Source organism: Callithrix jacchus, chromosome 1 (genome assembly GCF_049354715.1).
Source record: "Callithrix jacchus isolate 240 chromosome 1, calJac240_pri, whole genome shotgun sequence".
NCBI lineage: Eukaryota > Metazoa > Chordata > Mammalia > Primates > Cebidae > Callithrix > Callithrix jacchus.
Genome location: NC_133502.1, coordinates 28,445,789 through 28,461,289, shown reverse-complemented (window position 1 = coordinate 28,461,289; position 15,501 = coordinate 28,445,789). Strand labels below are relative to the sequence as shown.

At 57.1% G+C, this 15,501-nt stretch overlaps 1 protein-coding gene across 34 annotated transcripts in view; it reads right to left on the bottom strand.

Moving 5' to 3' along the window:
- Positions 1 to 15,501, bottom strand: part of MCF2L (MCF.2 cell line derived transforming sequence like) — a 219,336-nt gene that overhangs the window by 100,547 nt on the left and 103,288 nt on the right. For 4 of the 34 annotated variants that reach the window (XM_035294633.3, XM_078334436.1, XM_078334570.1 and 1 more), the window contains exon 1: positions 6,102 to 6,164. The exons of 25 other annotated variants lie outside the window; for them this stretch is intronic. Coding sequence is in view for 3 of the 9 variants with exons in the window: in XM_035294630.3 (XP_035150521.1) it covers positions 5,893 to 5,965 (73 nt within the window). In the remaining 6 variants the exon portion in view is untranslated. Of the gene's footprint in view, positions 1 to 5,892; positions 6,165 to 12,873; positions 13,086 to 15,501 lie in introns of those variants that run through there. 5 more of the 34 variants (XM_035294630.3, XM_035294636.3, XM_035294640.3 and 2 more) reach the window with 2 other exon arrangements.

Sequence of the window (15,501 nt, the reverse complement as noted above, 5' to 3'; positions counted from 1 at the left end):
ACCTCCCGGCCACAGGCTTCCCAGGTCCTGGATCAGCGTCTCTGTCTGCCTTGACTGCAGCCGTGGCTTCCTCCCGGGACCTCCTGGCCACAGCCTTCCTGGGTCCTTAGTCAGCGTCTCTTAGCTGCCTCAACTCAAGCTTCCACCAAGAAAAAAAGTACTATTAAATGTAACAGGGAATTTCATTTGTGCTTTTCAGCTTTTGGGTTCTGTGCCAAGAGAGTCATATTTATGCTCAATTCAGGGTGGGCCGCATATGGCTATGGAGGGCACAGGGAACCCCTTCGTGGATCCAGAAACCAATGGGATGGTCCCATAAGCTTCAGATTCAAACCCCAAGCACCCGTGCTCTGCGCCTCTGACCAGGCAGGGAGGACACCTGGCGCTGTCGCCCCTGAGGCCTGGGACTGGGTGAGACCCAGCAGACAGCCCTACCCCTGCTGGGTGCCCACCGACAGAATTCCCACCAGCAGGAAAAGCTGACTGCGATGTGGGGACGTCAGTGCTTATGCCGCTGCCCAGACTAAAGACAAGGGCAAGGTGGCTCTGAAAGCAAGGGCTGAAAGGCTCTGTGGGTCATGATTTGGGAAAGTGGCACTCCTAAGTCACTTTTTCCATTAGAGCAGATGGGAAATCCGGAGGCCGCACAGTGGCTTCCCAGGCCCGTGTCCCAGTGCAGGTGCAGGTCAGGGAGCTGAGGCCCACAGGAAGGCCACAGCCCAGAGGAGCAGGCATGAGGCCAGTGGGTGCTGGCGCCTGTGGTCACCAAAGTGCGAGGCCCAGTGGGACTGAGGGCGTCCGGACCCATGAATTTTGAGAGAGGGTGGTGGAGCGGGTCCAGCCAGGATCAGGCCTCACTTAGCTTTGCCTGCAGAAGCCTTCCCTGAAGAGTAATCCTGGGCAGACACCTCAGGATGGTGTGGCCCAGGCAGGTGGGAGGCAGGTGGGGGGTCATGCCAAGTGGACAGCCTGGAGAGGAGGCTTGTGGTCACACTGCAGGTGAATTTATCATGCTTGTCACTGTGCACAGTGCAGAGAGTGGGTGGAGACCTGCTGGGGTTGGCCAGGTCCAGGATGCCACAGCTGCAGGGACAGACAGGGTGGCAGGTGCACCAGGGAACATCAAGCGAGAACCAACAGGACCTGGGGCCGCTGATGTGTACGCTGACTGCAGCCCTCTCCTGTCTGGTTATGGGTCAGACTTGAGGATCCATGCTTCCTCGATCTCAGAGAGAGACATCTCTAGATGCTTTATTACCAATCAAACTTCCTGTTCAGGAACTTTCTGCCCAGACCCAGGCACTGTGCAGGCGTCTTACATCAGTCAGTCATCGGATCCGTCTTCCCATGCATCTCCTGGTGGCGGACACGGGCTCAAGGGAGGTAGCAGCAGCTGAGGTCACAGCAGCCAAGGTCATGACGGTCGAGGTCACAGGTGTGTTGCGCAGAGCCTGTGTTGGGCTCACTCTGCTGGCGAAGCTGCCCACGCCCCTGGCCCGGACCTCTGAGCGAGGGTGAGCCCTGGAGTGTCACTGGAGCAAATTCCGAGAGCAACGTGCTGTGCCTGTGTGGACAGCCTCAGCAGGTGCCTCGTGGGAGCCTCCTCTGAGGTTCTTAACTGGCTCCCACGAGAGTGGCTGGCAGGTAACCTGGAGGAGTGACTTGCGTTCCTAGGTTCGGGCTTTCCCCTGGGGCACCACATCCTCCAAGGATCCAGCTAACTCAGTGAGTTTTGCCCCCTAAGCGCTCATGTCCACCACACAAGTGCAGAGGTTACTGGAGAAGAGAAATGATCAACAGAAGCTGGAGGCTTCTGTGAGGCAGGTGGAACCTTCGGGCAGAGTCTCGATTGCTTCTGTCCCCGGCCTGTGGGCACCACGCACGGGCCCGGCTCTTCTTGACACCGGCTTCTGGTGTCAACCAGAAGGCGCACCTGTTGCTTGTGTTTAGTCATCTGTGGAGGAGCCTCTCCTGGGGGTCCTGACTCTGGTCTGGCCCAGACCAGACGCAGATGCCCAATAGGACTGAGGGCTGAGCAGGCCCAGCTGAGAACCACCCATCTACTCCCCAGCAGAGGAGTCCCCAAAGACAAAGGGGACAGGAGTCTCTACGGAGGCCCGCCCATGGGTCTCAGGACAGGGTCAGGACTTTCCCATAGGGAGAAGCTCAGCAGCCAGGCTGACAGAGAAACAGGCTGTGGAGGAGTCCCAGTAATCCTGACACCCTGTGAATGTGGGAGGCGGAGGGAGAAGGGGCTGGAAGGACGTTCACCCCCTTCCAGTCCCTCAGACACTTGAAGACACAGCAGGGTGTTCCTCTGCAGAGCCTGAACTCTGGGGCTGCAGTTAAAGCAGCTAACTTCAGGCCAAGTCAGGCAGCTGTCGCGCCCCGGCCTCTCTCTTCCCCACAGCAGGGGAGCGCTGGGGAGAACCAAGCCTCGGCCTGAAGCTGCACCTAAGTCTTCTCGCGCCTCCGAGAGTCTGTTTTAAAGTCTCTCCTGTCTGACCCCAGGGTGGCTGCAGCATCAGATCTCAGCTGGCATTTAAGGAACAGGTACGGCTTATACATCACACATGCGTACACACACACACAATCACACATGTGTGCACACACAATCACACATGCGTGCACACACACACATCACACATGCGTGCACACACACACACACTCCATGTGGCCCCACTGCCATTTAGAAATGAAGATTTTTCTGACAGCTTTTCTTCTTTTCTTACACATCCTAAAATAATTACTTGTCCACATAAAAATCAAAATAACTCGGTTAAAGATTAGGGAGATTGACACCGATGACTGGCACAGACACCGTGTGGTCCCTGGTCATGGCACTGTCCCTAGTTGTAGCACAGGTGTCCACCTCTGTCTCTCGCTCAGACCTGCCGTGAGGAGGGCTGCATAGAACACAGCGCTCTGCATGCACCCCCGTAGCCAGCCACTGCTCCATCCAACGCCAAAGCTGAGCTCCTTCCAGGAACCCCAGCAGCTCTCTGAAAATCCCCCGTCAACTGTAGCTGCATAAGTCTTTTCTCTTTTCTAAGTACCAAGAATTCTATGCATATAAAAACCAACAGGAAGTTACTCTAACCTTCATCAAAAACATCCCAGACAGACTAAAACGATAACACACTGTGCAGAGGAGGTCAGCCTCTCGGAGGCACAGGGGCTGAGAGCGCCACCTGCAGGAGTGGGGGCACAGCACAGGGGCTGACGGCGCCCACCTGCAGGAGCCAGGTGGGGCACAGGGGCTGAGAGCGCACACCTGCAGGAGCCAGGCGGTGCACAGGGGTACAATCAGCTGGGCCTTGAATGATCAAGGGGTCAGCTGGGCAGCACAGGCCAAGCCGACCAGAAAGACAGTGTGTGTGAGAGACAGAGACAGAGACAGAGGGAGAGGGAGAGAGACAGAGACAGAATCAAAGAGACAGAAAGAAACAGAAACACAGAGGTAGAGAGACTGTGACAGAAAGACAGACAGAGATAGAGACACAGAGATAGAGAGAGAGACAGAGATAGAAAGAGACACAGAGATAGAGAGACAGAGACAGAGAAAAGAACAAGAGAAGGAAAGAGAAGAATGGGAAGGAAGGGAAGGAAGGAAGGAAGGAAAGAGACAGAAATGAAGACAGAGACAGAGAGAAATGCGCGGGTGGGGTGGGGCTGGCAGAGCTCTCCTCCCAAGGGTGGCTATGGGCACACGTACTTTCAGACTTCACTAATTTAGTGAGGGGCAGAAAACAGGGGTCGACCAAGGTCCGAGACTTGTGCCCACACTTGCAGCTTGGCCCTGGCCCTGGCCTGTGGAATCCAGACAGAGGGTCAGCCCTCAGGGTCTCACACCCATGCCGCCTTGTCCACTCAGCTGGGCTCCCAACAGGTGGCCAGGCTCCACCTTCTCTCCTGTCCTCTGCACCTGGCTGGCTTGCCCACCACCTACTGTGGCCTGTGGGATGAGAGACCTACGTGGAGACCTTTCTCTGTCAACAGTGGGTGCTAATGAACGTCAGGTCCCCAAGCGCACAGCCTGTGGCACCTGGCAACGCTCCGCCCACCCACAGGCTTCCCCAGGGTCCCCTAGAGAAAGCTCGGCTATCACAAGGGCCAACATTTGCTTCTTCAGAAATCCAAGAACACGTTTTGGGGGCTGGGGAGGAAAACAGTGGATAAAAGCCCCAAACCGTGAATTATACGAAATCCCCTGGAGACATTTGAGAGTCCGTTTGTTTAATAGAGTACACGTTAGAATTAGGGATTAGAAAAACAATAAGGATTTGTGAAGAGAGGGTTGTAAGAATTGAAAGAAGCACTTTGTTAAACAAACAGCCACCTAAAGTGAGCACTCGTGGCCCTATTCTCCTGCTCTGAGGGCAGGAGGGCAGGACGGCATCTGGCCAACCCCACGGACAGCGCCACGTGCTTGTGAAACTCCAATGTCGGCCGTGATCGGCGAAAGCACTGTTTTAGGGTCCTTCCACGGGACTGTTCACAGTGCTGCCTCTTCCACCCTGACTTCAGACGTAAAATCAAACTTCTGACACACACCGGTGGCTACACTAGTTTAAAAATCAAGGACTGAGATTTCCATCTCTGCCCCCTAAACTTCCCCCTGAATTCATCTGTTAGGGAAATTCATTTAATCAGCCATTTGTCACATGTTCATTTTATTTACTGTTATCAGTATTTTTGAGAAGGGGCTTCGCTCCCTCACCCAGGCTGCAGTTGTGCAACCATATCTTACCGCAGCCTTGGCTTCCTGGGCTCACATGATCCTCCCCTCAGCCTCCTGAGTGGCTGGGACTACAGGAACGTGCCACCACCCAGCTCATTAAAAAAAATATTTTGTAGAGATGAGGTCTTGCCACGTTGCCCAGGCTGGTCTCAAACTCCTGGGCTCAAGTGATCCTCTAGCCTCAGCCTCCCAAAGAGCCAGAATTATAGGCATGAACTGCTGTACCCAGCCAGTTCTTTATTTAAAAATTAGAAACTTCAGATGTGTATTCGTTGCCATTGATAGTTAAACTCTGAGTCAGCAAAATTCACAAAGATGCTTATTTTATGAATTATTCATCAATACTTGGCATAAGTCCCCCTGGAAGATAAAATCAGGGCAGGTCTCTTCAAAACGAGGGATCCATTCTTAGAAAGCCATCACCAAAACCCAAGCTGTTTCCTCCCCACGAGGCCCCTTCTCCAGGGACCCTGCCCCAAAGTTCCAGATGCCAGGACGGAGCCAGTGTGGACCAGCAGCCCCTGAGCCCCACGCAGACCAAACCCACCCAGACCTAAGCCTACAGAGGCTGCCCGGCCGGGTCCTCAGGCTTGCCCCGGGGCCTCCCAAGTCCTGCTTGCCTAGAGAGGGCAGCTGGTCACACCCGGCACCACGGGTGGCCCTGCTGTGGGAACAGCAGTGGCCAGGAGTCCCCTCCAAGGAGGAGCCACAGCCCCTCCAGCAGCCAGATGCGGCGCTGCGCTCACGTGTCCACACAGCCTGTCTTTGAGAAACCTTGAACAAAGGAGCCTGTGGAAAGATGATCCCAGCCTTCCGGTACCAGCACAGGCGGTCCCTCATAGCCAAGGGCAGAGGCAGCCTCACTGCTGCCCAGGGACCCCAGCACCACAGCCATCCACTGGGCAAGGCCTGCACACACCTTCCCTACAAGGAGCAGGTCCCATCCACTGCGTGGTAGGGACCTGAGCTGACCAACATCCACCCCCGGCATCCCCTAGCCCCAGGCTCCTGCCCCGCAGCCATGCCGCATGCCCAGGTGGCCTCTGAGGACAGGGCTGAGCCCAGAACGTCCACTCTGGCCCCGTGTCCCCACGCGCGGTCGCCCCACAACGCCTTCCGGGGAGGTGAGGACCCGCCCGCTCCCCGTGCACCTGTGCCTGCCTTCAGCAGTAGCCACAGCACCCAGAGGTCCCGGCACAGCAGTGACAGCCGGCTCAGCGTCATGCTGCCCGGCAGCTGTCAGGAGCCCCCGACCCAGCTCCCAGAACGCCCTCCCCGGGCACACAAAGGACCGCGCAGCACCAGCACCATCTTGGCTGTGCGTGAGGACGCCACACCTCCCTGGGCTCGTGGCACAGACCTGGGCTCCACAGGGCTGCCTGCTGGCCGTTCTTTCCAGGGCCTCTGATTCCTGTTTGATGTCACTGAGGAAGGACAGGCAGTGGCTCGCTTATCCTGCAGCAGGCAGCTTAACTGTTGCCATCCTGGCGGCAGCTGAGCCCCAGCTGGAGAGGCTTCAGGTTCCCGGTGTTGCTTGTCTAGACCCTCCCTGCAGGGGCCCCACAGTCTGCCAAAGTCCCATCCACTGAGTGGCAGGGACCTGAGCTGACAGGGGCCATGCTCAGTGGAGATCCATCCCCTGATCCAGCCCCACGACACGGAGACCTGGGCAGCCAGGGAGGAGCTTTCCAGAGTGTGCTGGCCCAGGGGGCCGGGACTTCTGCCCTGGCAACACATGCCCGTGGAGAGTTGAGCCCTCCAGTGCCCAGAAGGCAGCTGTGTCTGCTGTTCCCATCCATCTTTTGGTCACTGAGTTCCTCTTAAAGCTGTGTGAGACCATTCTCAGCTCAAGGAGTCTGACTTCAGAATACCCTGCACTGAGAACACGGAGACAGGCTCAGGGCTGCCTCTCTACTTTTCCAGGGCTGGGAGGGAGATACTTAAATATGACACTTGAAAACTGGCCTTCCAGGAGGGGGTTCCTCACTGCTGCCCTGGGTGGGAGCCTACGAAGAACTCATTCAAAAGCAGGTTCTGTCTCTGACGTGCTCCCAAGTGACCTGAGGCCACTCATCCAGGCCCAGAGTTTGGGAAGGAAGACCCAAGCTAAGGGGGCCGACCATGTCTTCTGAGAATATCACTCCCAGTGCTGAAGTCAGCCTGAGCCGAGCTGGCCTGGGAGGGTGGTGGGCTTCCTTCAGACTCCGGCCTGCCGTGTCGCACTGCCCTAGTCTCTCCCGATGCCTCCCTCCACTGAGTCTCATGCGTGTGCTGACTCCTGCCCTGTGTGTGCCCGGCACAGCTGGCCCTCCAGGCTTCAGCTTCTCCCTCTGGGCACATCGGCCCCTGGGGGTGACCAACTGAATGCCAGACCCCTGGCTCCTGCCTCTGGGAATGAAACCTCGGCTCCATCACACACAAATGCTCGCGTCCCCTGATACCTGGAGGGGGAAGACGTGGCCTTGCCGGGCCCTGCCTCTGGGAACATCAGCCATGGACGCTCTTCTTGTGGCTGTGATCACCGACAAGCACCAAAGCTGTCTGGAACCTCAACCTTCCTCCGGGGCCAAGACTCCTCTCCACCCTGAGCACACTCAGAGGAGGGACACATGAGAGGGGCCACTGCTCCCTCCTGACTGGGTCCTCTGGGAGGCAGCTGCATGTCTTCTGAGCAGGGATGTCGCTTCTGGAACCCCTCTGCACACACTCAGGCCTGCCGAGGGGCTCTGATGTCCACCCATAATTACTGACGTCCTCCCCAGCCCAGCCATCCTTCCCTGTAAGCTTGGACCTGCGGCTGGTCTGGTGCGGGCAGTGTGAGCCACCCCTGAGCCATGGCAGGTATGGGCCCTGCACGCTGTCCCGGGCCTCCTGTGTCCAAGATCTCTCGTGTTCCTACCTTCTGCCATTGGAATTCGCCCCAGATGAGCTCTCCCTGGAACATGAGCTGTGGGGGGGTGAGGCACCGTGCCATGGCCCCTTACGCTGTCACCAGGCGATGCACCTGCCACCCGCACCTCAGCCCTGCCTCTGGGGCCAGCTGGCATCTTCATTCCTGGCCCTCTCTGATGCCCAAATCATGTTCTGCAGGCACAGCTCCTACATGTCAGCTGCAGGGACACAGCACAGATGACAGTGCCAGGTGGTGGGTCGCCTCACAGCCAAGCACAGTCCAACACGTCCCCACCTTCAGCCTCCAACTCCAACTGCAAAGCAGCCCAGAGGCATCAAGCTCGGGACACATGTCCCCTCTCCCACTGTGTGCCCAAGGCCCTCAGAGACCCTGAGAACCCAGCCCCTCCTCCTCCCCGGTGCTCCTAGCACTGGAGGGCACAGAGGGCTGTGGACGTCTCAGGCAGCCGCAAAGCCACCAATGCAGATGGGGTGAAGAGATGCCGAATAGAGAGCTGTGTTCTGAGAGGGGGCATCCCACAGAAGAGCCTCAGTTTTTAATCACAGGGACAGTGGCCATGCCAGGGGCTGTCCCCTAAAGAGAGGATGCTGTTCGGGGAAGGAGGCCCCTGGTACAGATGCAAGAACCCGGGGAAATCAGTTACTCCCCTCTTCCGTGTGCTTCCCGCCCCGATGTCTCATCACACTGGAGTTTCTGGTGGGCAAAGGTCGTGCTCCTGCAGGGCACAGGGTGGAGTCTCATGGATTTGCTCAACGAGCAGGGGACCACACCACAGTCACCAGAGTGCAGACCCAGGCAGTGGGGCCCCAGGCCGGGGAGGACCTGGCCATCTTCCGGAGGGACTAGCTCATGACTGCCCTGTTCTGGGGAGGGCCTGTCCTGCTCTGTGTCCTTGAGGAGCCACTGATGACCACGGTAACCACCATCAGAGGCCAGAACATGTGACCCAAACCATGTCCAGGAAACCATCCTGGGCTCACCACTGTGGCCGTGGCTGCTCACCCACTGTCTCACCCAGTCCGGAAGACTAAGGTCTCCCCACCCTCAGCCCTTGAGCCCTTCGAGCTGCCTATGGACCATGTCAAGATAGAAGGTCTGAGCTCCAGGGCCCTGACCTCAGGCAAGCCACCACATGGTCACCTGCTCCCCGGGGATGCTGCCTGTCCTCTGGAGCCTTGAGCACACACTCAGCCACATGGACCATCATCAGAATAAAAGACAAGTGTGGCGTCCCTGTCAAGGTGCCTCTTCTGTCCTTCCCACAGGCCCTGCTTGAGGGGCACAGACTGCCTGGGCCTGTGCAGTCTCACAGCCACTGGGGTCCTCGGCCAGCAGTTTGGGAAGCCCTTGGAGGTGTTGATCCTAAGAACAGAACTACTGAAGTCCACTCTGGAACACGTGCCCTAGAGTTCATCCTGAAGAGACACAAGCTCTCCTCTGAACACCGGTCTTCTTCAGAAGCCCGAGCTGGAGTTTAGGGAGGAAAGCAGTTTGCAGGGAGTTTTTCTCTGAAGATGCAGAATTCAGTCCTCCCACAAATGTGTGCCGTGGTTTTGAGGCACTGGGGATGAGGATGTGAACCAGGCGGTGGAGCTGCAGCTACGGAGAAGACAAACTCCAGCGCAGAGGGCAGAAGACCTCAAACGCGTGGGGCTTGCGTGTTAATTTCCCATCACACGAAGAGTCAAGAGAAAAACACCTTGAAGACAAATCCCCGATTATTCTCCAGCTCAGCTTATCTTTCCATCTGCACACGGCGGGGCCAGCTCCCTCCTGACATGTCCTTCCCTGTCCTCCACGGCTCCCTACAGCCTCTCGCATTTGGCACTACTGTGGGCCGTTGGCGGGTGCTGGCCTCTCTGTTGGGAGGGTCTCCCACAGGGCTGGCCTCCCTGAATATGACTGCAGGTGGAGAGGACAGGCGTGGCAGGAAGCTGGAGCCACAAGCCACGCAGACGCTTCTCAGGAGTTCTGTCCTCTGCCGCAGCCACTACAGGCGCTGAGTGTGGTGTGCGGGTAAGACACGGACCTGGATGCAGCTCTGCTGGCTGGGGTCCCAGGGGGACGCACTGCCTCAGTGTCCCCTGAAGGCTGCTCCTGACCCTCTCCAGGGAGATGCTGCTTCTTGCCCTGCTGCTGGATGACGGGTGGTGGGCTTTCAGCTCCGCCTTGCGATAAGCACCCTGAATGGAGCTGAGGCTGTGCTGCCTGGATCATTTCACGGACAGACGCAGCCCAGGCTGGACTCGAGATTCGAGGAGGGCACAGGGAGGGGCCAGAGTCAAGGCCAGAGGGCAGGAAGATGTTTCTGACAAATCTCCAAGGCCTGGGGCAGCTCCCAGATAGACATAGCCCCAGAAAGTTCCCAGGAGAGGAGCCCCTGGAGGCACAAGGACAGATCTTCACAGGCCGTGGCCCCCTCTAGACGCCCCTGGGGTGGCTGAGCCTTGAGGAGCCCCCAAACTCATGGCCCCAGCGTGCAGCGCACACAGGACCACAGGGGACTTGTGGTTAGCAGCAGCTGGTGACTTCAGCCCCGACCAACTGGTGGCAAAGTGTCACTTCTCCCAAAAGCCGGCAGAGTCCCAGGTGTGATAGTTCACCTTTTTCTCCCGAAAGCTGACAGAGAGTCCCAGGCGTCACGTCTCCCCTTTCTCCTCCCCAGGTGCACCACGACGACACTCACAGCCGTGAACGAAGTCTGGCCCACCTTCCCCATGGCCCCCGCAGGCAGCTCTAGTGGAGAAACCACTTCTCAGGATGCCTGCATTCTTCAGTGTGCCGGGGAGACAGTTTTGCTGATATTCAAACTGCCTGAGCGAATAAAAGAGCTACCCAGGGCAGACAGCACAACTAAAACCAGAAGGCAGTTAGTCGAGGCACGCAGACCCCAGAGCAAGCAGAAGAATAGAAGGCCCGGGGGAGAGACGAAGTGCGCAGCTGAGAAGGAGGTGCCCGGGCGGGACGCTGCTGTGTGTCCTCCATCCACACAGCAATCCCGCCCTGCCGGCACAGAAACCGCCACCCACTCTCAAGCAGGGTCAGGGCTCTGCTTTCGTGCCACTGGGGAGAGTGTGGCATGAGGGAAGCCCAGGGCCTCCAATGCCAGGGCTGGCTTATTTGAAGAAATGCGGCCCTGTCCGCCCAAATGTGCGATATCTGGCACCAACTAGAAGCAATGTCGTATTTTAAACATGAAGAAAGCTTGAAAGACGGACACAAGTTGATCCAGCCCACAAAACCTGCAACCTGGGGTGCATCTCTCCAGGAACGGGAGCCTCTGCTCTGGCCCAGCTGTGTCTCGGGGGGGCAGTGCCTGCCACAGCAAATGCCGCACAGGCAGCTTGGCCTTCTGATCTCTCCCACCCCAGGCTCCTCCTGCTGCTGCTGCTGTGGACAGGGCAGCCCTTCCCCAAGTGCGTGGCCGGGCGTAGCCTCCGGATATACCTGCTGCATCGGATGAGGCATGAGAGCCTCAGTAATGGAGCGGGTGTCCCTGCAGCCTCTCTGATGGGGGCTGGAGATGAAAAACAGCTTTCCTCCCAGAGCTGTGGGAGCTTGTGCGGCCTCAGGCTGGTTTCTGTCCAGTTTCTGAATCACGAAAGCTGTTCCAGGCACCTGGACCTTCAGCCTGAGACAGTGCATGTGAAGCCACACCCGCAGCAGAGGCCTCTGCCCCGCAAGACAGAATCTACCCCACGCCTAGCCGTGGAGAAGCCAAGGCCTATTGCCAAGGCCAGGCCGAGTGGACGCCGGACACATGGCTGTTCCCCAGAAACACACATTTCTTGTAATTTCTTGTAGCTTCCTTGTGGTGTGATTTCAAATCCATCCTGGGAGCTCAGTCAGCTTCCTGAATAACATAGCCAATCACCCTCCGAGACGCTCAAGCCCGACCTCCATAGTTAGGCCTCCAGGACCATCCAGAACCTTCCAGAAACGTCCCCAGCCCATTCATAGCCCTGGCCAGGCCTGTGGCTTACAGCCTCCTCACATAGGTCCCGGCTCTGAGCTCCTCTCTCCCCGACATGCCAGGGCCCTGGGTTTCCAGCTGCTGTATTCTGTGTGCTGTTTCCCAGCTTTTTTACACATTCAGGTTCTACCTTCCCAAGAGCAGCAGTGAGGAGACCTCAGGCTTCAGGACTGCCTGCAGCCTGGCGCAAAAGCGGGGTGGGAAGCAACTATTTACCTATATTTATTCTTATTTGGCCCTTACCTTTTATCTGTGTGCGTGCTTTACTTACAAATGTGCCCAGAAACTCCGAGAAGAACCGTGTCTAGGAGCTAAGCTGTGCATGGGGGTTTGGAATGCAAGATGGAAAGCACTGGCACTGTGCTTTGAGCCCAGCAGGCGTCCCATGGACCCGAGGCCCTCCCTGAAGTGCAGCACAGAGGCCCCGCACACATGGGCTCACTCAGGGTTCAGAGTAGACGTGCTGGCCCCAGGAAGCCGCTGCCATGGGCAGGACCAGCACCTTGGCCAAGAGCCCACCCTGCCCTGTCCAGATAAGCTAAACAGGAAGGTGCTCCTTGCCTGGAGAGGAAACCAGACACGCCAGCCCCAGATCGGCCGCTCGGAACAGGGAGTATGGCCGCACCGGTCCCTGCACCTTGGGTCACACACGCGGGGCCTGGGGCCCGTGTCCAGCAGGAGCACGTGTCGACCCACTGTTTCCCACCCCAGCAGCTGCAGGAGTGATGGCACCAGGTGCAGTGGGGAGGGTGGGGAGACCGACCCGGATGGGGGGTTGCTTCCTCCTCCTCCCGGATGGACAATTTCACTTTACAAACCTGGTCAGCCCTGTCTGGAGCCATCAGGCTGTGGGGTGGGAACCCGCCACGCAAAGCAAACAGCTAAACCTCAAGTCAAATAAAACAGCTCCGTGGCAGCGGACAGAGGGTGCGGCTCACCAGGTGGCTGCAGCTGAAGGGGCAGTGGACTCGGGGAGGGAGCAACGTCCATGCCCGCACCCTGCTGGCCACGCATGGGGTCCCGGCTATGGGGGTCGTGGACACCCACACAGGCATCTGTGGGAGCTGCCTGCGAAACACTGCTCTGAGAGTCCACCCGCCAGCTCCTTGGCCCCCACCCTGGGCAGGGGCGTCCACAAGCCTGGAAGGGCAGACTGCATCTGCTGCTGCCTGGGTTTAGGATGGCAGAGAAGGGGAGGCATGTTTTCCTGGACCAGACCCAAGGTGGTCTTGTCTCAGGACTCACCTGAGGCACTCGATGGGAATTTGGGGCTCTGGGTCTGCGCTGACCTAGAAAGTGGCTCTCCCCGGACAGAGACGTGAGGACAAGATGATCTCAGAGTCCCTCCGTTCTCGGGAAGCAGCCGCTCAGCCGAGAGAGCAGCGCAGGTGAGGGTGGCCCGGGGCTGGCAGCAGCACCCGCCCAGGCCTTGTTCCTGCAGCTGCCCAGCCACACCTGAGAGAGAGCGAGGGCGGGACCGGCCCAGCGGCTGCCAGGGCGCGTCCAGATCTGTGCCGGAGTTTCATGGGGGCGGCAAAGGCAGAAAAAGCAGCTGAGGATCCCAGGCAGGGGCTGGGCTGTGCACAGACGCAGACGACACAGCACAGCCCCGTCCGGGTGCGTGGGCGGCAATGCCAGCCATCAGGACCCAGGAGAGGTGAGGGGCACCTGGTTTCCACCCACAGGGCTCACCAGGAGTCTGGACGCCATCCTGGGCTAACCGCATCTGAGGAGGGTGGTCCCGGGCCCGAGGGGCACGGTCACAGGATGTTCAGGAGAAAAGATGGAGACCTGGGGCCTCCGAAGTGCACTGCACACTCTGGACACCATTACCCCAACAAACATTCACCGTGGTAGGAAACATCCATGGTGTCCTGGGTGGGAAATCACAGCACAGGTCGAGCCTGGCCCATCCCAGCCCGGCTGCACCCACAGCCAGGGCAGGACAGCCCGTCAGGAGTGTCGGCGTCACCAAGGCTGGCTGGATGCAGGGACCAGAAACATTTCCATTCTTTTGTCTAAAACTCTCTAAAGTCAACGCCTTTTCTTAGAGGCAGGGTCTCACTCCAGGCTGGAGTGCAATGGTGTGATCTCCGCTCATGGCAGCCTGGATCTCCTGGGCTCCAGCAATCCTCCCGCCTTATCTCCTGGGATTACAGGTGCACGCCGCCAAGCCCGACCTACATTTTATTTTAAATGCCATCCGCTTTTGAGATGCAGGGCACCCTTAGATGATGAGGAGGGCTCCAGCCTTGGAGACTCCGTGAGTCTGGTGGCTTACAGAAAGGGGGCCGTGGGAGTGGAAACCAGGACTGCGTGGGGAGCTGACGCCAGGCTCAGGTCTGGGGAAGGTCAGCCTGGCATGGTGTGAGGTCAGGGAAATGTTTTCTTTTCCTTTGTTCCCAGTTCAAATATAATTTGAAAGTCAGTGCTTTTAAAGCAGGAACTGAGGTCAACGTTGCAGTCTTTCAGATGTTCTATAGACTTACAATATAGGAGCCCTAATGCAGTGCAAACCACTGCCTATGAAACGTTAGGGGAGGGTAAGTGCTGTACATGCCAAGTTTCTCCTTTCCCCAGCTAGAATATTCTGTATCCGTTTCACAAAAACAAGGCCCGGTGAGAAACTTCCACGTCCTTATTCAGTGGGCCCAGCTCACTGCTTTAAACTCAACTTCCTATAGGCCATGCTTATTTCTCAAATCTACTCTCAAGGATCAGACGTGTAGCCAGTAAGAATGAGGAGTGGCCACCACAGACGCACAGCGGGGGCAGCAGGAGTGGCGGGAGCACCCTGGGTGGGCAGTGGCTCTCCCCGCAGGAGCATGGCTTCCCTGCCCGCCGCCCTCACCGAGATGGGGAAGTTGGGCAAATTCAGACTCGGCCTCGTGATCAGGAGCCACGGGTTTAGGCATATTCTTAAATCCATATCCCTTGGCTTCCCCTAAACATGGCCAAATGTCTCCTACAGCCTGGGATCCCACATCTGAAGCACTGAAGGCCAGAAGTATTTCGGATTTCGGATTTTTTCAGAGTTTGGACTATTTGCATAAACATAATGAGACATCTTGGGATGTATCTGAGTCTAAACATGAAATTCATTTATGTTTCACACACACCTCATACACGTAGCCTGAGGTAATTTCATACAATCTTCTAAATAATTTTGTGCATGAAATGCGTTTTGATTCTGACCTATTGCGGGGTCAGGTGTGGACTTTCCACCTGTGATGTCACGGCGGCACTCAGAAGTTTCAGATTTTGGAGCATTTTGGATTTTCCGATTGGGGTACTCAGGTAGTAAAAAGGCAACACTTGCCTTCTTTAAAGAAATATTTTAGATGCAGTGAGAGCACTAGGGAGGGTAAGACAGGTGCTTTTAACAAGAAATTGCTCTTGTGGGCTGAATCCTACGTCGGCCAAGTCCTGTGGAGCGGGCTGTGGCTGAGACCAGAACCAGCGAAATCCCGCCCTCTGAGCAAATATCCCCTTTCCCGGCCAGGGAGCACTGCCTGCGGCAGGACATGAAAATCAGGGCCACGAACGGCAAAAGCCAGATGCATTCAAAAAAGCAAATTCAGTTGCATCCCGAGCTGCCATCTTGAGGGTCTTTTTTAAAATTGAACCATTTGCAAACTTCTGATAGATTTTTGAAATAGCAACTTCTATTAAAACGTCCAATGAAGTCACACTTTAAAAATCTGCTCTTATTTCCTTGTGGAACGATAACTGTAACTAGAGAATGTGGGACAGGTGTGTATATCCTGGGAGACCCCTAACCCCAAAATACAGCGAATGAGGTTCCACACGACGTGCGCAAAGTTAACAGAAGCAGAAGGCAGGGCCAGAATTCACAGAGAGCCTCGTTGAGGA